At 34.8% G+C, this 22,156-nt stretch overlaps 1 protein-coding gene across 2 annotated transcripts; it reads right to left on the reverse strand.

Moving 5' to 3' along the window:
* Positions 1 to 945: 945 nt before the first annotated feature.
* On the reverse strand, positions 946 to 14,694 carry LOC111680919 (histone acetyltransferase p300). Of its 2 annotated transcripts, none has more exons than XM_023442632.2 (15): positions 14,361 to 14,694; positions 14,105 to 14,297; positions 13,599 to 13,964; positions 8,541 to 12,770; positions 8,129 to 8,418; positions 7,911 to 8,068; positions 6,843 to 6,923; positions 5,095 to 6,049; positions 4,796 to 5,026; positions 4,490 to 4,720; positions 4,013 to 4,410; positions 3,583 to 3,943; positions 3,161 to 3,481; positions 2,433 to 3,068; positions 946 to 2,228 (listed from the first exon to the last, which is right to left on the reverse strand). In XM_023442632.2, the coding sequence occupies exons 1-15, from the start codon at positions 14,691 to 14,693 to the stop codon at positions 1,551 to 1,553; spliced, it is 9,462 nt and encodes a 3,153-aa protein (XP_023298400.2). In that variant the 5' UTR covers position 14,694; the 3' UTR covers positions 946 to 1,550. The 2 variants fall into 2 exon arrangements, with proteins under 2 accessions (XP_023298400.2, XP_023298399.2); XM_023442631.2 differs by having other exon boundaries at positions 6,843 to 6,953.
* Between the last annotated feature and the right edge of the window lie 7,462 nt (positions 14,695 to 22,156).

Raw genomic sequence — 22,156 nt, forward strand, 5'->3', positions numbered from 1 at the left:
ATCTTTTTTTTTCATTAAATGCTTAGCAAACTTAAAAACTTTAAATGTATGTTTTTCCTTTTTTATTATCATTTCAATTAATAAATTAGTTTAAAAGAAATAGAACTCGGTAAGTACTTAAAAATTTCACAGGGTAACTTTTCATGTAATAACATGCGTTTAGTTGCAAACTGTTTGCTTAAGTTAAATCTGCTGTTAAATATGTAATCTATTATGTTTATATTATTGTTGGATTTGAATATGTATGTATATGTTAAATATTATATGGTTTTGTTGTCTCTTTTTTTTTATAGTTAGTGTTATTTTTTAAACATTTTAAGAGATTTTTTATGAAATTACTTTTTGTCATTTTTTTTGTTTTGTTGTATTTATATATTTAACATTAATTGTCTTAAAGTAAAACAAAAGTAATATTTACAAAATAATTTTAAACGTTTCTTTTTTCATTCTAACAAATCTATAAGGAGTAAAGAAAGGAAGTAAGAAGGTAGGAGTTTTAATTAAATTACTTAAAAGCTGTTTATATTAATCAATTTATTTTAAATACATGTATATTAATTATCATATTACTAGCAATATTTTCTTCTCTATAATGATTAAATTATAATTATTACAAGTTATTTTCAATTTGTTACTGTTTTTTTTTAGTTTTTTTTGTTTGTTTTTAATATGTATAGCTCAAAGTGCTAAAAATAAACATTTTCGTCTTATGATTTATAAATAATAATATACTATATATAGAGAAAAGTATAAAATGCCTAGGATCTAAAACTTACATGTTAATCAATATTTTAGTTTTTTTAAAAATTATTTTGTTTACTAAAGCTAAAGGCGTTTATGTATATATATTGTTTTATTTATATTGTTGTATTGTATTGTTTTTTAGATGAATAATGTATTTGTTTAATTTTAATATTTATAAGCCATTTAATTATTAATAGTATTCAATTGGTGAAAACTAAAGAAAACAATGTATAACTATATATAAAATTACGTTTGGAAGGAAGATTTTTTTTATCATTTAATATTAAAACAAAACCAAATTAATAAAAAAAAATAATAATAATAATGTGTGGAAAAGCATGACAACTGAAACCACTATGGAAATTATTATAATAAACAAAGAAAATTACTTTTTCCAACTTTTTAATTGTATTAAAAATTATTATACTCATAAAAACATTTTAAATGTTATAATATGAAACTTAAATTACGCAAACAAAAAATGTTGAACAAAAAAAATAAAATAAGGGAAATGTGAGTGAACAATCAAAACTTTTCTTTCTAAGACATTGGGTGATCTTAACGCAAGTAATGTTGCTAATTTTTAAATGAAAACTAATTTTGTTTTAAAATGTCATTGTATAAATTGATAATTTTAATTTTGTGTAGTGTTTTTTACAGAAATAAGTAGTGGGTTTGTTGGGTTGTTTCTAAAAATATCTGTGTTGTTGATGATTTATATTAAAGCGGCTGCTATGGGGAGATGGAGGAGGTTGGGGTTGGGGAGGTGATTGGAAGGCTTGAGCCGCTGCCATTAGCTAATTACACTAAAGTTGTTCTACAAATTTGGTCAGTTGATCGGAGGCATCGGAGACAGGGCCTCCGGGACCACCGACTACGCCACCCACTCCTCCAACACCACCCACGCCGACATCTTGCGGTACGCCTGGCAATGGTGATTGATGTGGGTGCATTCCTCCATGATTGTGTAAACCATCATGAGGTGCTTGAGGCGCAGGTGAGTGGCTCATTACGTGGTGCGGAGATGGTTGTGCTCTTGGAGAAGCTGAGGGACCAGCTCTCGGCGAGGGTGCTGAGCGGGGTGAGGGCGTGGGTTGTGGTGATCTTATGGGCGGTGATGATCTTGAAGATTGCATTAGTTGTTGTTGCAGCGTGTGTGGCGTGGGTGGTCCCATAACATTTGGTCCGCCTACCATGCCACCGCCTCCTTGCATCATTTGCTGTTGCTGCACTCCTGGCATACCACCTCCCATCTGCTGTTGAGGTGAAGGTTTCAGTCCCTGTTGCATAACTGCATACTGATCGACTGGGTTTCCAGGGGGACCTCCTACCCCTCCTCCTGCTCCACCAAAGCCACCGACACCACCAAACTGCTGACCACCAGTACCAACTCCACCCATCTGTTGTGGGGCACGCTGTCTATATGGTGGTGGATAATTAGGCATTTGACGCATCTGCATTTTAAACCATTGTGAGTTGGAGGCCTAGATTGTTTTGAAAATTACAACAATAACAAAATATGAAATAACAATTATCCGTCGAGAGGGACACAAATACAAAATTTGGAGTTGCACAGGTGTTTTTACTTTTGTAAAAATTTGTATTAAATGTATTATAGAATGAATTATATTTGGGTGTATTTATCAATTTGATGTCATTTATTTATTATTAGGAATAAAACCACTTACTTGTCCTTGTTGCTGTTGCTGCATCATCATTGGATTTTGCATTCCTGGCATGCGTTGATGTTGACCAGGATTTTGTTGTTGGGCTTGCATCATTACTTGCTGTTGATTGGTTTGAGGCATTTGTTGCTGATTCATCATATGTTGCATTTGCTGTTGTTGCTGTTGCTGCTGCATAACCTGTTGTTGCTGCTGTTGTTGTTGAGGACCATTTCCAGCAGCACCACCACTTCCACCACCCTGTTGACCAGCATTGTTATTTTGACTCTGTTGCCTTTGTTTAATAATAGCAGCCATTATTTGTGGATTTTGTTTAAGCACTTGTAGGATTTGTTGGTGACCTTCATTGGTGGGATTATTTTTAATTTTTTGCATGATTTGAGCAAGCTGTTGAGTATTTAATTGTGCGTTTAATGGTCCATTGGGCATTTGACCCGAACCACCAACACCGCCTGCATTTGGATGTTGACCCTGGGGACGTATGCCTCCGGGGCCACCCATGGGTCCCGAAGCACCCATAGGAACCATGCCTCCATTACCACTCATTCCGCCTACACCCTGTGTATTACCGGCCATATTTCCAGTACCACCGGGCATTTGTTGCGAACCTCCAGCTCCCACCATGCCACCCATCATATTCTGTAAGTAAAAATTAAATTAATGATAATAAGAAATAAATAAATTATTTAAAAATTAAACAGATGGGTCTCTATACAGTTTGCTTTACACACCTGTTGTTGCATTGCGTTTTGTTGCATAACTTGATTTTGGTTAGGTTGGCGCATGCCTTGATTAGCATTGTTCGGATATCGATTTGCACCCCACTGATCCATTGGCAGCAGATTGTTAAGCATAACATTACTTCCACCGGGTCCCATCTGACCGACATTGCCAACGCCACTAACATTACCAACATTTCCTACCATTCCAGGATTTGATTGATTCGGTAATCCAGCCATATGATGACGTTGCATAACGGGTGGAGCCATAGCACCACCCTTACCGAAACCACCACCATGAGGCACTTGTTGGCGTGCAGCTTCTTCCTGAACCTTGATATTGATTTAAAAAAAAAAAACAAAATTAAAACACCAGTCTTGGAACCTCATAAAATTACAAAACTTCTAACTCCTTCTGTGTTAGAAAAACATACCTGTTTAACAACTTGTAGTACATTAGGAGAAGGTGAATGACCACCACCGGGTTTCATGCCAATGCCGGGCTGATGAGGATGTGGAGATGTCATACCTCCTCCTGCTATTGGTGCAGCCACTGGTGAGGGTACCGGTACCGTAGAAGGACTCATGGCACCTGCTCCCGCTGGCATTATAGCAGGTGGTCCACTCATCACAGGAGGATTAACACCAACGCCAGGTAAGGCTACAGCTGCCACTGGTACACCGCCAGGACCGACAACAGGACCAGCACCAGCTGGGCCGGGTAAAGCTGCGGGGGTGGTAACTGTTCGAGACATAAGAGCCACACGACGCCGTAACAGTTGTTGTTGTTGCAGTCTGAAAATAGTTAATAGAAAATATTAAAATAGATTACATTTACTTCATAAAAGCACTATTTAGCCTTACTTTTGTTGTAATTGTTGTTGTTTGAGTTTGTGTTTGATGTTGGGACAGAAAGGCACTGGACACTTTTGTTCTTGACAATGTTTGGCATGATAGCAACATAAAGCAATCAACTGTTTACATATAGGACAACCACCATTGGTTTTCCTCTTGCAGTTTTTGGTATGTTGTACCACTCTCTTCATCTTCTGACAAGAAGGTAGACGACAATTGGCATCGCGACATTGACATGCATGTACCAATGATTGAATACAACGTTGTATTGATTGCTTGCGGGCTTCTTGTGGATTAGCTTGTTTATGGTCGGCTGGTGAAGAACCGTCATCCAAATCGAAACCAAGTTTTTCCATTTTATGTGGATGACCAATCTTTTCGTTACATAAAGTACACAAATCAAAGTCCTAAAGGCATAAGTAAAAAAAAATTATTAATTTTGTAATGAACTATTTTGCTTTTCCTCGATTTCTCTCTCAAACTTACATCACAAACTGTACAATGGAAACGAGTTTCCACTGCAGTTTTACAATTGTTGCAAGTATAAACAAATTTATCTTGGCCTTGATTATGTAACTCGTACAACATGCATAAAGTCGAAAATTGAGCCCTGCGCAAGGATGAGAATTCATAGTGCTTGTCCCGAGCCAAGGTAAGGAATGCATCACGACCATCCATTAGATCACACGCTAATAATGGATCAGGGTCTTGTATGGGCTATAAATAAAGGAAAACAAATGACATTTTATAAAATAATGAAACATATTTTGTTGTATGCTGATTATTACGTACCGCTAAACTGGCTGCAGATTGTGCAGAGTGAAGACGTATAACAAAGAACACTTCTTTGTGTTTCTCCATTGTGGCATATATTTTAGCAGAGAGATCATTACCAGCTTGCTGTTCATTCGATTTTTTATTGCTTTTACGTTGTGCAGCTTTAGACTTGTTGGATTTTTTAGCCTTCTTTTGACCTTTCTTTTTACCATCACCACTCACTTCAGTGTCTTCCATTGAGAAAATCTAAGAAATTAAAAAAATTGACCTATTATAATAAAGAATTAACATAATTTTTATTTTTTTTTACGTACATTTGCGGCAGCAGCTGCTGCTGCTTCAGCGGCTTCTGCTTGTTTTCGTTTTTCCTCTTCTTCCTGGTCCAACTCCTTTATGCTCTCCTCTAGAACATTGGGCCAAAAATCACCTTCGAAGTAAGGCAATTCGGCAGCTGATGTTAATTTGTCTTCAATGGCTTGTTTCAAAATATCCTTGTAATCCTGAATGGTACGTTCAATCATACCCTTATCCAACATCTTTTTATACCATTCCTGCAAGCGTTTGGGTTTTGGTATTCTTTGATCCGTAGGATGGCAGTGGAATATGTAATCATCGCCCTCCGATGGTGGACACGCCCAAATGTGAGCCATTGTATAACCCAGTTGTTTAACATAATCCATATAACCCAACAGAATTTCGTGATATACTGCTGTACGATATTGTCTTGGTCTAAAGAAATGCACAGAATCCAAGTAGGCAATGTAAACACGCCTTGTATTCGGTGCCGGACATTCCGATCCATACTCTTGGACATGCATACCAAAGAAACATACATCTATACCGTCGACCTCTTCGAAGGCAAATAATGCTTTGGCTCTGTAGGGGAATTCTGCGTTCATCTCGGCATTTTCAACAAATCTTCTGCGCATACCAGGTTTTACTTCTACACACTTATCCGATGAGGATACCACACGTATATGAACTTCACCAGCACCAGCTTCTTTCTTCTTAAGGAAATTATTTACACGCGTCTCTATATAAATACCCAGTTTTGTTGTGGGTAAACGTTTGGCATTAAATTTATTTTCTTTTCGTTTAGAATCTTTCTTTTGTAAACAATTGTCACAAACAAATCCGCCTGGCCATATTGAATCTAACCATAAAACACAAATTTGATGTTGCTTTCGACCACACTCCATGCAATCGACAAATGGTTCTAGTTCAAGATGATCATTTTTCATCTCTTTAAATTGATCCTTTTTAATTTGACTATTTTTTTGAGAAATGTAATTTTTGTTATTAAAGAAAAGGAAAAATTATTTAACGTAATTAAAAATTATATAAAATTTATTTTAAAGAAATTTTTTCCTCTTACATATTGTGTTAAAACAATTTAACACAATATGTAAGTAATAGAATTATATAAATACGTATTTCACAGAAACTTTTAAAATAAAAAATCTAGTGACAAGACATTTTTGTATTTAATAAAAGTTTTCCTATTTTTATCTTTTATATTTATCTTAGTAAAATTAGCTTTAATTTTATTACAAAGTGAAATGAGTGAATGAATCAATAAATTTTTTAGATTCCCAACTTTTCTTTGATACCAGTACTGCAACATATATTAAATATTTAATTCGTTCTTTTAAAATCTAATTACTTTTGAATGGAAACATTAGTTGATTATAAAAAGTTAATGGGACTTTTCTGTAATTGTTCATGTGTAAAAGCTGTCTGCGACCTTGTATGCACGCTACAGGTCACAATTTTAAAGATATCTAATTTGATTATGGTTAAATTTGGTTATTATTTTACTTAGCCCCCATAAAACCGTACAACCCGAATATATAGACCTTTAAACATACAGACGAACTTTGCTAATAGACTTCGCTAGCTATTAGGATTTATAAAAACTTGTAAGAACATTTGACAACAATTCTTGATTATATTAGCACATCTATATATTTATATTGTATTGTATTGTCAGATTCTTCTATAATATAATTCCTTTAAATAAATAAAAATAAATAAATAAAATATGAATAATTATAATACTTACGTTTGAGATTGCAATGGATCATCACCGAGAGTAACAGTGTCCCCTTGAATGTCATTGAAACATTTCTGGCAGAAGGTATATCTGTTTGAGGATACGCCATAATCCTTTAGACTATTATTTGGTTCATTATAAGATTTTGATTGGTTTATTTTTGTGTATGTTGTGTTTGTTCAATTGATTAAATAATTTGTATTGATTGTCAAAGAGTGATCGCAATCCAAATTAATAAATACAAACAAGCAGAGCGACCATACATAATATTGTATATTTAGCGACGTATTTTATTTGATATATTTTTTTAAATTATGGTGAATGAAGAATTATTTTGTTATATAGTGTTTTTGTGCGTGCGAACGATTTTTGTAGACATTTTGTTGAACAAATGTGGTTAATTTTGATTTGGGAATTTATGTTTGGAGTAAAGAGTTTTTTTTTTAGATGATGGAAGGGAAAATAATGTTTGTTATATTTGAATATGTGAGAAAATGTAAAAAAAGAACAACGTAAAGCCAAACAAAATACATTTTTTGCATTTTCGTAGGTAATACAAACGTATGTATGATTCGATAGTTAGAACAGAAATAGCAAAGCAAATTAAAGAAATAAACATTTATGACAAGTTAAAAATATTATTTGAAATGTGTTTTGTAGATTTTTATATTAAAAGATAATAATAATTTGTAAGGATTGAAAAGGTTTGATTGATGGTTGACAACATAGGAATTGTGGTAATTGAAGGAGTTCAAAAAAAAAAAGAGACGCACACAAAAACCATAACCAGGATGTATTGATTTAAGTTTTTTGACATTTGCAAGTATAGAAAAGAAAATAAAAAACAAGGTTGGCATTAGAATTTAATACAAAAATATTATAGGTATTTTTAATTGGTTTATATACAAGCTAATTGTTTTTTAATTTATTATGTGTTAATAATAAGTAATGGTTATTTTTTGACTACATAAAAGACCAATGATATCAATTGTTAAAAATCTAAACACAAAGATCTATAGAATATTGAGTTTAATGAGAAAATGCTAAAAAAAACCTAAAGGATAAAATATTACATACCTATTTTGATAACTGTAGTATTTGGCATCTCTAGGTATAGTACAAAGCTGTTTACCATAACAGCATAACACTTGAGGATTAAATGTGTATTTGCGACCACAACAATAGCCTAAAGCCTGCATGACAGGATCTATTTCTTGTTCAAATACTTCAGAAAGCTAAAGAGAAAAAAGAAAATACAACATTTGTAATATAGTAATAATACACAACTAACTTACCTTTGTACAATATTTGTAAACTTTTGATGATTTACGATTATATAACCATGCATTATCAAACATTAACCAAACATCGTCCACATATTCCCAGGGATCATTGTATTTTCCATTCATAAGATTGTTTCGTATTGATCCTAAATCCATTGGCTTTTTAATAATCTCAAAGTAGTCAGGAATACCGAGTACTTGTGGGTCAACTGGACAACGGAATGGCACTGATTCGGGCTCATGTCGTATGAGTTTTTCTAATGTCGGTAATAAAGCTTGCTTCAGTTCTTCAGGGTCGAAAACTGTTAAAAAAAACATAATTTGTTGTATTTTATTCAATAAATTGTTCACAAAATTAAATTTTGCTAACAGGAAGCCATAACAGCATTAATTAGCAAAATGGAATTATTTTTAAAGCACTTACCACATTTCTTCTTTTTATCACCAGCATTAGGCATAAGGGGCTCTGGTACAACAGGTTTTGTTTCATTTTTTACTTTAACATCTCCACTAGCATTGCTGCCATCTGTCATTGTTTTAATATTATCTTTATTATCTCCAGATGAACTCATTGCAGTATCTGCGCCGCCCGCATTTGCATTAGAATCTTCAACTTCCATTGGCTCGGTTTTAATCTTTACGTCGCCGTCCTCGTTTTTTATTTCTAATTTGGCAGTGCCATCGTTGTTGACATTTTTGCCAACGCCCGCTGAAGATTCATGTTGCGAGTTATCACCTCCACTTCCATCATCCATGAACTCTTTCTTAATATCATCTTCTTGTTTAATGGAATCCAACTTGCCTTTGGAAGATTTTCCACCACCTGCATTTTGGGAGTCCCCATTCGGAGATGTTGGAGGATCGTCATCATTATCGCGAGCCGCTGCCTCGAGTGCCGCCATTTGTGACGAAAGACTATTGCTGCTGCTGGTTGAGGGACGTGTCGACGACAACGATGTACTGGTAGTTGAGGTAGAAGTTGTTCCAGCACTTCCCTTTCCCATAGTAGACATTTGTTGTTGATTTTGTGCAAGGCCGTTGCTAGAAACACTTGCTTCGGCTGACGAAGACAACGCCATTGATGAAGATGTGACTGTTACTGCTCCCGATGTTGCTGTTATAGAGGTAGTAGATGTTGAGGATGAAGTTGATGATGATGACGCTGTTGTAGTTGTGGTGGTTGTTGAAGTTGAGCCAGTCGACGAACATGTTGATACAGACGTGGGTGTTGATGTTGGTGGTGGTGGTTGTACTCCACTGCCAGAGCTACTCGCACCTGAAACTCCTGTGGACACAGTATTTGCAGAGGCGGGAGATGTAGGATTCAAGGGTGGTGTGCTTCCTCGATCACCAAGAGATTGCATAAGAGACGGTACTGAAGGCGGATTATTTAACGGCGTTCCCAACGGTCCGTTTGATGCAAAGTTAGGCGATGGACTTGGTGCCGCTACCATGCCGCCTGCGGCACCTACTGTCGCGGATGCTGTACTATTAGTTACACCAGTTGGACCCGCCGCACTAGCTGCTGTCAGCGACTCTAAACTTGTTGGTGTTGGAGGCATATTTCCCATGCCGGCAGTCGACATCATATTTTGTTTTTGCTGCTGTTGTTGTTGCTGCTGCTGGGACATTGGTGATGTGAAGGTATTCTGTTGTTGCATTTGGGAGTTGCTGTTATTGAATGGAGATTGAGGCAAAAGCATTCCACTTTGCTGCTGTTGTTGCTGCTGCTGTTGCTGTTGCAGCATTCGTTGCTTCATTATCTCATTCAGTTGCTGCGTAGTATGCGCACCCGTTCCTCCATTAGAATTCATGAACTGCTGTTGTTGACCCGGTATTGGGCTTGTTAGAACTCCTGCAACACCGCCTGTTCCGGGTTGACCTTGCATCGCTTGACCCGTAAAAGGAGATAAAACTGGGTTTGGTACCACCATGTTTTGCTGTGATGTTGGTATACCGCCACTACTCATACTATTGCCGCCAGGACTAGGACCAGGTGGACCAACTAGCATGTTACCTTGTTGTTGAGGAAATTGCATTCGTTGTTGTTGCTGTTGTAATGCCAGAATATTTCCACCGGGAGAGTGACTACGCATGCCGGTCATATTTTGACCGGGCATCATACCACCTACATTACCAGGTGTTTGGCCTCTTAGTTGCTGCATCATGCCTGCTGCACCAATTGGCATTCCTTGGTTTGGGCCAGGTCCGCCCGGACCAACAGCTCCGCCCATTGGGCTTACCATAGGTCGTATCTGTTGCTGTAACTGCTGTTGCGCTTGTGGATGTCCTGGAGGTAATTGCTGACCACCAACCGGTAAACCCACACCTCCACCACCAGCTGCGCCTACATTACTGGGACCGGCTCCACCAGCACCACCGCCCTGTTGCTGTTGTTGCATTTGAAGCAACTGCTGCTCTTTCCTTTTGATACGTTTCTCTTCCAACTCCTTTTGGATTTTATAGATCTTTTCAGCCAGTAGATGATAATACTCTGATCGCGAGTTAGCCATTTCATACATGTCTCTCTCAACTTTTTCCGCATATGAGACGAGGTTGTGCATGCGTTTGTCTAGCATTGTAGCTGGGTCAGATGTAGGGAATATTGCTTGAACTAGTTTGTGTACCAAATGTTTGCGAAGGTCATCAGTAACGAGTTCTCGCCAATCTTTGTTTTCTTCACTTCCACCATTATTACCGCCACTGCCTCCAGGAGCACCCGCATTCTGAGCATTCGCTGAAACGCCGCCGGGTACAGCATTATTTCCCGCTACATTCGATACTGCTCCACTCATAACGCCTGCAGTGTTGGTGTTTCCTGCCGCCGATACATTGTTTGGTGGAGTATTGTTTGGACCGCTATTAACACCGACAGCCTGAGCCTGCATTTTCATTTTAGCCATTTCTTGCGGTGTTAATAGTTTGTTTGGTGGTCCACCAGCAACAGGGCCGCCCATATCACCAGAATTTCCACCTCCCAAAAGCGTATTTAAATTAGCATTGTTAAAATTATTATGTACATTAACCGATAGGGGAATGTTCGATTGTTGCTGCTGCTGTTGATTTACGGCATTTTGCTGAACTTGATTGGGATCTGTCGGTAGTTTTGCCCCCGGTTTTAGTAAATCGGATAGTCGAGGTGTGGGTCGTGGTCCTGCATTCTGCAGCATCATTTGTTGCTGCTGTTGTTGTTGTTGATTTTGAATACCATCTGGAACTGCGCCATTACCGCTACCACTTATTAGTAAATTGTTTACCACTTGACGCATAGCGACTTGATCACTATTGCCACCAGATGTAGGTCCAATGGGAACACCTCCGCCAGGAGCACCCACTTGAGCGGACATAACACGTACTGGTTGTGGTACACCTGCCATCCGAATACCTTGCATTTGTTGTTGTTGTGGATTCACAGAATTGCCCTGCAGCATGTTATTGGGACCACCGGCGTTTCCTACAGCACCTTGCATTCCCATACTGTCGAATCGGCGTATTTCCTGATTCGGATTTTGGCCGGCATTTTGCATTTGTTGATTAATATCTGTATTGGATTTCATATTCATTTGACCCTGATTGGGACCAACTCCCGGACCAGACATTCCCGCTCCTCCTGCAGCAACATTTGGAGCACCACCAACTTGTTGTACACCACCTGTCTGTTGCGGTCCGCCCACGTGCTGAGGACCAATAACGCCAGGACCTTGTTTGTCATTAGCGTTTTGTTGGCCTTGTTGCTGTTGTTGTTGATTGGCATTGTTCGGGCCAGTATTACCAGCTCCGCTTGCGTTTGGATTGTTATTCTGGTATGCGTGGCTTTGACGGAATGGGTAACATATTACGCAATCCGGACGTGAACACGTTTTGTAATGCAACAAAATTTGACGTGACGATATACAGTGTTGAACAGTACAGTCTCGGCTCTGTTTGCATGTTGCCATGTGCGTCAATACATCCTGCATTGGCTTACAATACGGAACATTACATTTCTCACGATTCGGGTTGATACTATCGCGACGGTTACACTTATGGGCGTGAAGTAACAACATAAGTTGTTGTTGGATTTGTTTTTTTCGCTCATCCGTGATATGTTGATTGGTTGTACCGCCGGTACCGCTTCCTCCTGCGGCTCCTCCACCAGCATTACCTCCCTGTTGCGAAGTCCCTGGACCTTGTTGCTGTTGTTGTTGCTGCTGTTGCGGAAGCATCATGGTGTTTTGTTGTGGACCGCCTGGTCCCACACCACCCTGTGGTGGTCGAATACCCATACCGCCAGGACCCATTAAGCCGCCTTGTGGGTTTTGCTGTTGGTTAGGATTCATTTGAGCGTTGTTCATTTGTTGCTGAGGACCGCTGATTAAACCAGCACCACTGCCATCTCCGCCGACGCCTCCACCACCCATACCGATTGGAACACCGCCAGGTCCACGATTGCCCTGTTGCATAGCAGCCGTCATATTTGGTGGTACGCCTCCATGTTGTGCTGCCATTTGTTGTGCTAACATTTGTTGTTGTGGATTATTGGCGTTTACATTAATACCGCCCTGAGGACCTCCTGGTCCACCATAATTACCAACGTTGCCGACACCGACTCCAACCCCACCGCCATAGGGTCCATTCGGGCCAACACCGCCACCAACCATATTATTCATTTGACCTGCACAATTTGAATGGTCATTTTTTATTTAATTACAATTATATTCAACGAGAATGTACACAGTTGTGTAAAATTATATTAATTCTAGTGTAAAACTCGATTTAAAGTGAAAATTCAACAGAATATAATATTTCTTGTAGCAATTGATAAATTTGTTAAATACATATGTATATGTTATGTAAATGTGTTAAAAATTTAAAAAAATCATAAAATTATTATCAAACCTATTTTAATTATTAATGTAAATTAAATATCTTCGAGACCTAATGCAGAGTTTCTAGAATTTTTCATCGTTTATCGATGCAAAATGGACTGAATTAAGTGTCGATCAAAACTGGACTGAAATTTCAAAAAATTATTTAAAAAAATTTAAATAAATTTAATTTTAATAAATAAATTTAAATTTAATAAACAATTTAATTTAAATAAATAAATTCCCAACAACTCAAAAAAAATTAAAAAAAAAGTTTATGATGGAAATTTTATAGGTAAGAGGGATAACTTTAGATTTCCATAGTACATATGTACATTAAAAATCCGATCTATCGTGATCTACAAACAGCACTTGGTCACATGTTGAGTAATTTTTTACTTTTTTTGTAAAAAAACTTTGAAATTAAAAATTTGTAAATAAATTTTACATCTCTATAATTTGATTCTACCATTAATTCTATTTCGGGCAATGTATTTGTTGGATATCGTAATACATTTTTTATTAATTTTTTTTTCAAGATCGATTAACGTTCTTTTAGTTATTTTTTTTTTAAATTTCTTCTAACTAACAACTTATATGTGAAATTAAATGAATAAGATAAAAAATAAACTTACCCATTTGCATATTGGGATTTTGCATACGTGGACCACCACCACCAACGCCGCCAGGACCATTTCCACTCATTAGATGTGGATTTGGACCACGTATCATGTGCTGTTGTCCAACCATTCGCATCATAGGTCCATTTTGCATTACTTGTGGATGACCTGGTCCTCCCATATGCATTCCTTGATTGGGTCCACCCACACTGCCGGGACCCATGTTACCGGGACCAACAGGTCCAACGCCAGGTCCAGCATTCATCATACCACCTGGACCGGAACCAATTTGTTGTTTTATCATACCCGAACCCATGCCACCCATACCACTATTGGTTAGCACCATATTACCCATATTACCTTGAGCAATAGTGTTCATGCCTGCGAAAAAGTAAAATATTTTACACAAATTAATAAGAATGTTAGGCAAGTTTTTCGCAATATTATGGGTCACAATATTATGAAAAAACTTTCAATGGTGGCAACTCATATACATATAGAATATTATAAATTCCATTTACCTGGCATTGAATTCATTTGTGAGCCATTATTAGAAATTGACATTGGCATTGAGTTTACCATGCCACACATTTGGCCGACATTTACTTGCATGCCGCCTGTGTTAGGTGACTGAAGATTAGGTGACTTGCTGCCTAATTGGTTCATGCCACCGGCACCCATGGGGTTACCAACCATACCAGGATTTTTATTACCCTAAAAAGAAAACAGTTTCGTTAAAGACAAATATGTAAAGTTTAGACAAACCAATTAACATACCTGTTGCTGTAGCAGATGTTGTAAATGTTGATGATGTTGCATTTGTCTTAAGGGATTACCAGCACCTGGACCTTGATTACCAACACTGCCATCATCGACTGAGCCATTTAATTGTGGACCAGGACCACCTGGTCCAGGCCCTTGTGCCGGTGGTTTATTAGGACCACCAACTACATTTACACCCATGCCATGATTGGGTGGACCATTTGGGCCACCTGTACCTGGATCAGCCCAAGAAGATACTAACTCATCGGGTAAATTTTCTTCCAATAAAAACAAATCATCCATTTTTACCCGCTTCTGGGGCGGTTCTTCCATATGATCGGCCATCATTCAGAATGTTTGTGATTTTCGTTATTTTGTTAAACAAATTTTGCTTTGCAATTTAAACACCAGCTGTGTTTTTGTTTTAGATTTGTTATTTTTCACTTAATTTTTTTTAATATTTTAATGTTTATTGTATGTTTTATTTTGAATTAAACGACGTAGACGTTTTAAACAACTTTTGCATAGAATTATTGAGAGAAAACAAGAGAGGAACTTTTTTTGTTTAACTCGATATTGGTGAATTAAAAGTTGTACGTGTTGATGCTGCTGCTGCTAGTGCTGCATGTATTGCCGATTTTATTTTTGCTGTTGAAGTTGTTGTTTTGGATCTTAATATCTGTGGGAGCAGGAATTGAAATTGCCAAGGTTGCAAACGTCGACGTCGTTCTTGTATTTGTTGCTGTTCTTGTTGTTTTCTCAACAGAAGTGCTCTACTACCCTTCTGCTGCTTTCTTAAGTTTTGTTTATTTTGTTGCGTTTTCTGCTGTAGATTTTTAAAATATTGTTCTTTTTGTAGTTTATGTTTATTATTAATGACAAAATTATTATTATCCAACGAATATTTCAAAGCGTTATTTATGAATACGCTTGAGAGCATTTTGTGTCAAAATTTCACTTAATTTTTGTTTTTTTTTCTGTTTTTAGCCGTAATTTAGTTTTTTTTATCATTTATTTATCATTTTACGGCGTTTTTTTTTTCTTTTCTGTTCAGAGTTACTAAAGATGTTGATGATATTAGTGGGATGATGGTTCGCCAGTCAGTCAGTGTTGAAGCTGACAATGAACCACCTGCTCTTTCAGAATAACATGATATAAAGTTGATGATGTTGTTGTATATTTTATAAACATTATAAAGTTTTTGTTTTCTTTTATTTTTAATTTAAAAGTCTCTTTTAATAATAGTTTTAATGCGATGTTTTAATTATTTTTGAAATGTTTTACGCCTTTTCAACATTTAAATACTTTTTGTCCATAAGCTTTATAAAATTTGTTGTATCTTTATTAAAAATTGCACAAAAATCTAAAAAGATCATCACAAAAAAAAGAAAAAATAATGAAAACAATGTAATTTCTTCCAATTGTCGTCGTCTAGTTTTGTCACAAGAAAAAGTGTTGCGCGCTTTTTTCTATCTTGTTTTTTTTACTTCGTTTCGTTTGTGAGTTAGTTAAAAAAGACAACACGAATGTAAAAACTATGAATATAAAAAAATGAAATATTTTTAAGAAAGGTAGCTAGCCGCTCGTTGTTGATTATTATTGCATTTTAACATTTATAAAACAAATTTCGATGAAAACAAAAATATATTTTTTCTTTTCATATTCTTTTTTTCAGCTACTCTACACACAACTCGTTACTTTTGTTTATAATATTCCTTTACTCGCTGCTAAATTTCTCTTCTCTAACTTATTTTCACACACACACTAACGCGTTTAATGCACTCACACATTCTCACTCTCTTTCATATACAGCTCTTGGTCTTCTTTTCGTAAAAAAAATCCACCATTTAAACATAACGAGTGCGAGCAGTATTGAAAAAAGAAAGAAAAACAGACTGGCGACTGACTGTAAAATTTTTTTGGTTGTTCGTTTTTCTTCACGTCGTATCTTAAAATTTCTAATGCACATACACCACACAAAAATTTTTTTGTTTTAATTTTTTCTTTATTAAAAAAAATTTTTAAAATTATTTTACCAAAAATCGAAATTAGAGAAAAAATTGACAATTATTTCGTAATTTTTTTAAGCAAATATTTTTTATGTAAACATTTTTATTAGATTCACTTTTAAGAGATGTTTTAATTTCGTATTATAGTTTAGATTTTTCTTTAATTTTGATTTTTAATTATATATTTTTAAGATTTTTTGTTGATTTTTAAGAATTTTTTTAAAGTTTTTTGCAACAATAAAACACAAATTTTCTGTCCGCTTATGTTGCAGTAGCGAAAAAGTCAACTGATTTTGCAAACGAGCAGCAACAGAACTAGGAAGAAGACTGAAGCCGAATGCGATTAAACATTAAAGAAGCCAGTGTTGCCATTGGGCTCTAGTATGAAAAGGGGGTAAAAACGAGTTGAAGTTTAACATGCCTATTGGAAAATCAAGAGATTTTTTTTGGTACGTATTTTGACAAAAAATATTTTTGTAAACTTTAGCAAAGAGTTTTTAAAATATGATTTTGTAAAATATTAGTTTGTATGAAAGAAAAATAATTTTAATCAAAATTGTAGAAGTTTTTTAAAATTAAAAAAAATGTGTTTTAATTTATTTTTTCTAATTATATTTTTAAATTTTTTACGAAGCAAGTTGCATTTAGGGGGCTATTTTGTAAATCTCTTTCTTTAATTTCATTTTTCATATAAATTGTTTTGGTATTTTCAAAAATTTTTATAAAAATATTTTAAACGCAAAATGAAGGTATAGACTATTTTTAATAAAACACTGCTGCAAAATCATAATGTTTATTTAAAATTATAAATATTTAACATTATGATAATTTTTTTATTTGGATTTGCTAAAATTGATTGATTTTTAATTTTAAAACATAGTTTTATTAAAACTAATTTGAAAATTTATCTTTTTCTAACTAAACCTTTCCCAAAATGGAAGCAAACAGAAAAGGGCGTGAAGAACTAGTACAATGGCAACACTTACTACATTTAAGCAAGTGTAGAAAAAAGAACTTCGGGTGTTTTCGGCTTTCACACACAACAATGAGATATAACGAGTGGGAGCACAAAAAAAGAAACGAGTACAGCAGCTCTTTGTGCCAAATAAATATCTCATACATTTTTAAAAAAAATTATTATAATCAATCACATTTTTATTAAATAAAAAAAAATCTATAAATATTTTAAACTTTAAAAACCATTAAAACAACTAAATTTTCATCTAATGAAAATGTGAGAGAACAAAATGTTGAAGAAAAACGTTTTGTTTTGCCATCTCTAAAAATCGACATGTTTATTTATTGTTGTAGCCATCTCTTTCTCACTCGTGCAAAACATATAGACAAAAGAAACGAACACACAACACAACAACCCGCTGTACAGAAGAAAAACACACATGTCACATCACACACAGCCAGCCATCACTCGCCCGTTTTGTCCGTGAGCATCATAAAAATATTGGAAGATACGAACGAACGGACGACTATACAACATAGAAAAATTTTCAGCCATAGAGACGAGAGAAATTTTTTTGTGAAAAAAATATTTCTATCGAAATTCAGCCAAGCAGGCCCAAAAAAACCTTTTTTTTTAATGAAAAAATTCTTAATTCACAATTAAATTTTTATGATTTTATTCATTTTTTCCTCTCAGAATATTTTAAATTACATTCACTTTTTTAACTTTATAAATTTTTTGTTGTTTTTTTTTCACGTTTATTGATTTTATTTAATTCTCTTTCACTTGAAAAAAATATTTTTTTAATATGCTTGCTTCTTCACCGAACTGAAGAAAAAAAATTCATCGTGCTGTTTCTTTTTTCCTACAATTTTATTTTTTGAAAAATTTTCAGTCTCTTAATACCGTCAAAAACCGTATTTTTAATGAAATTATTACATATTTTTTCGTAGATGTTTAATTTATTTAATTATATGTAATTTATGCGTTTATATTTTCAGTTTTTACCGCAAAATTTATTTTATAAAAAATTACAAAAATTTCATCAACTTTCAACACCGAAAATGAAAATGACGCTGAATATAAAAAGCTAAAAAGAAACTCGAACTCGTTGTATGTTTATGAAAAGTAACTAGTAACTAGTTGTTACTCGCTAAAAAGAAACTCGAACTCGTTGTATGTTTATGAAAAGTAACTAGTAACTAGTAACTAGTAACTAGTTGTTACTCGCTGAAAAATCGGGTCAACTCGTTGCTGATTGTGTGGTTGCAGAGTTGCATTTCCCGCACATGCTTGTAAAAAAGCGTAGTATATCGTAGTTTTTCAGTTTTTTTACAATTCCCATAATCTTTTTCCGTTTAAATTTCGAATAAATAGAACATCCGAAATTTTATTTCCAAAAAAGCTGCTTGCTGCCGGGGTGGTGTTGGACGACGACGAACGACGTGTGTGTGTGGTAGGAGTGAGTGAGTGAGTGGAGTTAAAAAAAAAACAGTGTTGCTGTGTCTGTCGGTCGGTTGGTTGGACGACGAACCGTGGGTCAAGAAGAAAAAAAAAAACAAAAAGTCGTCGAAAACAACAAAAAAAAAAGTAGGCCAGCCGCGCGCACCCCCGGCGTAAGTTCCTCGAAAAAAAGCCCGGCGGTCGTCGTCGTGTCCCCTCCAACCCGGTTCCGTTTATGGCACGCACGGTCCGTGCCCCGTGGGGGGGCAAAATTTTTTTTATATTTAGGTGTGGTGAATTTTAAAGTGTGGTGAATTTTAAAGTGTGGTGAATTTAAAATCGTGGTGAAAAAATTTGTGGTGAATAAAAATGGAAATTCACCACAAATACCGTTATGTCAAATTTTTCAAGGTCATTGCATTTTGACATCCTAAAAGTATGCTATGGATTTTGAGCCTTTTTCTTTTGAGACATCCTAAAAGTATGCTATGGATTTTTAGCATTTTGTTCTGTTCTTCGCTAAGTAAAAAGACACGACTTTATCGACAATTGTTGAACTGTTTTACCTAATGGTTTATGTATTGGCAAAACTGGAGTTGGTTAGAATGCAACACTTTAGTTAAGTCACACAACTATTTTTTTACGTGAAGTCGTTTGTAATGCATTTAAAAATACATAATAAATAAAATAACATAAATTTTGATTATAGTAGGATTTTTGTGGAAAATGTGCGTATTATACCTACTAAAAAAGCGATTAATATTGAGATTTCTTCATTCATAATTTTATTTCCACTTCTTTAAATAAGCATTTTTGATGCTCTCAACTTCATCAACTTGTTGCAATTAACCATAAATATTCTCAATTCGATTAACTCCCTTATTCACAAACATTTATAAACCATTTATTGTTATCTATATATATAAAATTCTAACGTTACTGACTGACTGACTGATTGACTGATTCATCATCGCACAGCCTAAACGGTTAAAGAGCTGAAATTTGGACAAGGGGTTGGTCTCCCACCAAATAGATCCACTAAGACGGGATTTTTGGAAATTCGAATGTTTAGGGGGTAAAAAAGGGTAAAATCGGTAACCTCATATCTCCTAAACTAGAAAAGATACAAAAATAGTTTAAAGCTTATCGTCGTTCATTTAAAAAATAAGCGGACAGGTGTCTGGTACTTTTTTCAATTTCGGTCCCTTTAGGGAATAAACGGGTAAAAACTGTATTTTGGTACTTTTTTTGCACCCCATGTATCTTTTAAACCAGTGAACATTTAAACAATATTTTTGACTCCTTCATAACTTGGCGAAAAAATAAAAATATAAATTTAGTACTTTTTGGTTATTCGGATGTTTAAGGGGTGAAAATTGTACCTATTTTTGGTACTTTTTTCATAAAATATTGATTTTGGTTTATTAACTTATACATATAAATACGTAATAACGGGCTCCCACTACGATGTTGCAACATTTTGGAATAGAATTTTTATTTCGTTAATGGGTAGAAAAAAAGTACCAAAAGGGGTAAAAACTGAAATTTGATTTATTCATCCAATTTAGATAAAATTTTTAGATTTAGAAACACTAAATATGCTAATGAGGTGTTATTTGGAAACCCGGTACCAAGTGATATTTTTTGGTACTTTTTCATACTCCATCTGGTAGTTTTTGAGTGTTGATATTGAAATCGAAACATGAAATTAATAATAAAGAGACTTTTCGGTACTTTTTCGTTCTTCAAAAGGTATTTTCTTGAGTTTTCTTTAAAATTAAACCTAGAAGCATGAAATTAAGCATGTAGAGCCCGGAGTAAGTGAGAATCTATAAAAGGGGACTTTTTGGTACTTTTTCGTACTTCGACTGGTACATTTTGAATTTTTTATAATATTGAACCTAGAAACATGAAATTAAGTATGTAGAGGATGGATTAAGTGAGAATCTATAAAAGGGGACTTTTGGTACTTTTTCGTTCTTCAAAAGGTACTTTTGGATTTTTGTATAATATTAAACCTAGAAACATGAAATTAAGCATGTAGAGCCCGGAGTAAATGAGAATCTATAAAAGGGGACTTTTTGGTACTTTTTCGTTCTTCAAAAGGTACTTTTTGAATTTCCTATAATATTGAACCAAGAAACATGAAATTAAGTATGTAGAGGATGGAGTAAATGAGAATCTATAAAAGGGGACTTTTTGTTCATCAAAAGGTACTTTTTGAATTTTCTATAATATTGAACCTAGAAACATGAAATTAAGTATGTAGAGCCTGGATTAAGTGAGGACCTATAAAAGGGGACTTTTTGGTACTTTTCCGTTATTTAAAAGGTACATTTTGAATTTTCTATAATATTGAACCTTTTCTTTCTTCAAAAGGTACATTTTGAATTTCCTATAACATTGAACCTAGAAACATGAAATTAAGTATGTAGAGGATGGATTAAGTAAGAACCTATAAAAGGGGACTTTTGGTACTTTTTCGTTCTTCAAAAGGTACTTTTTGGATTTTTGTATAATATTGAACCTAGAAACATGAAATTAAGCATGTAGAGCCCGGAGTAAATGAGAATCTATAAAAGGAGACTTTTTGGTACTGTTTCGTTCTACAAAAGGTACTTTTTGTGTTTTCTATAAAATTTAATCTAGAAACATGAAACTAAGCATGTAGAGCCCGGAGTAAATGAGAATCTATAAAAGGGGACTTTTTGTTCATCAAAAGGTACTTTTTGAATTTTTTATAATATTGAACCTAGAAACATGATATTAAGTATGTAGAGCCTGGATTAAGTGAGAAAATATAAAAGGGGACTTTTTGGTACTTTTTCGTTCTTCAAAAGGTACATTTTGAATTTCCTATAACATTGAACCTAGAAACATGAAATTAAGTATGTAGAGGATGGATTAAGTGAGAACCTATAAAAGGGGACTTTTGGTACTTTTTCGTTCTTCAAAAGGTACTTTTTGGATTTTTGTATAATATTGAACCTAGAAACGTGAAATTAAGCATGTAGAGCCCGGATTAAGTGAGGACCTATAAAAGGGGACTTTTTGGTACTTTTCCGTTATTTAAAAGGTACATTTTGAATTTTCTATAATATTGAACCTAGAAACATGAAATTAAGCGTTTAGATCCTGGATTAAGTGAGAACCTATAAAAGGGGACTTTTGGTACTGTTTAGTTCTACAAAAGGTACTTTTTGTATTTTCTATAAAATTTAATCTAGAAACATGAAAGTAAGCATGTAGAGCCCGGAGTAAATGAGAATCTATAAAAGGGGACTTTTTGTTCATCAAAAGGTACTTTTTGAATTTTCTATAATATTGAACCTAGAAACATGAAATTAAGTATGTAGAGGATGGATTAAGTGAGAACCTATAAAAGGGGACTTTTGGTACTT

Source organism: Lucilia cuprina, chromosome 3, assembly GCF_022045245.1.
Source record: "Lucilia cuprina isolate Lc7/37 chromosome 3, ASM2204524v1, whole genome shotgun sequence".
Taxonomy (NCBI): domain Eukaryota; kingdom Metazoa; phylum Arthropoda; class Insecta; order Diptera; family Calliphoridae; genus Lucilia; species Lucilia cuprina.

Coding starts and splice junctions, on each gene's coding strand:
- LOC111680919 (XM_023442631.2), bottom strand. CDS start 14,693: ATGATGGCCGATCATATGGAAGAACCGCCCCAGAAGCGGGTAAAAATG. Junction 8,069..8,128: donor TTTACAAATATTGTACAAAG/GTAAGTTAGTTG, acceptor TTTTCTCTTTAG/CTTTCTGAAGTATTTGAACA. Junction 2,229..2,432: donor AGCAACAGCAACAAGGACAA/GTAAGTGGTTTT, acceptor AAAACAATCTAG/GCCTCCAACTCACAATGGTT.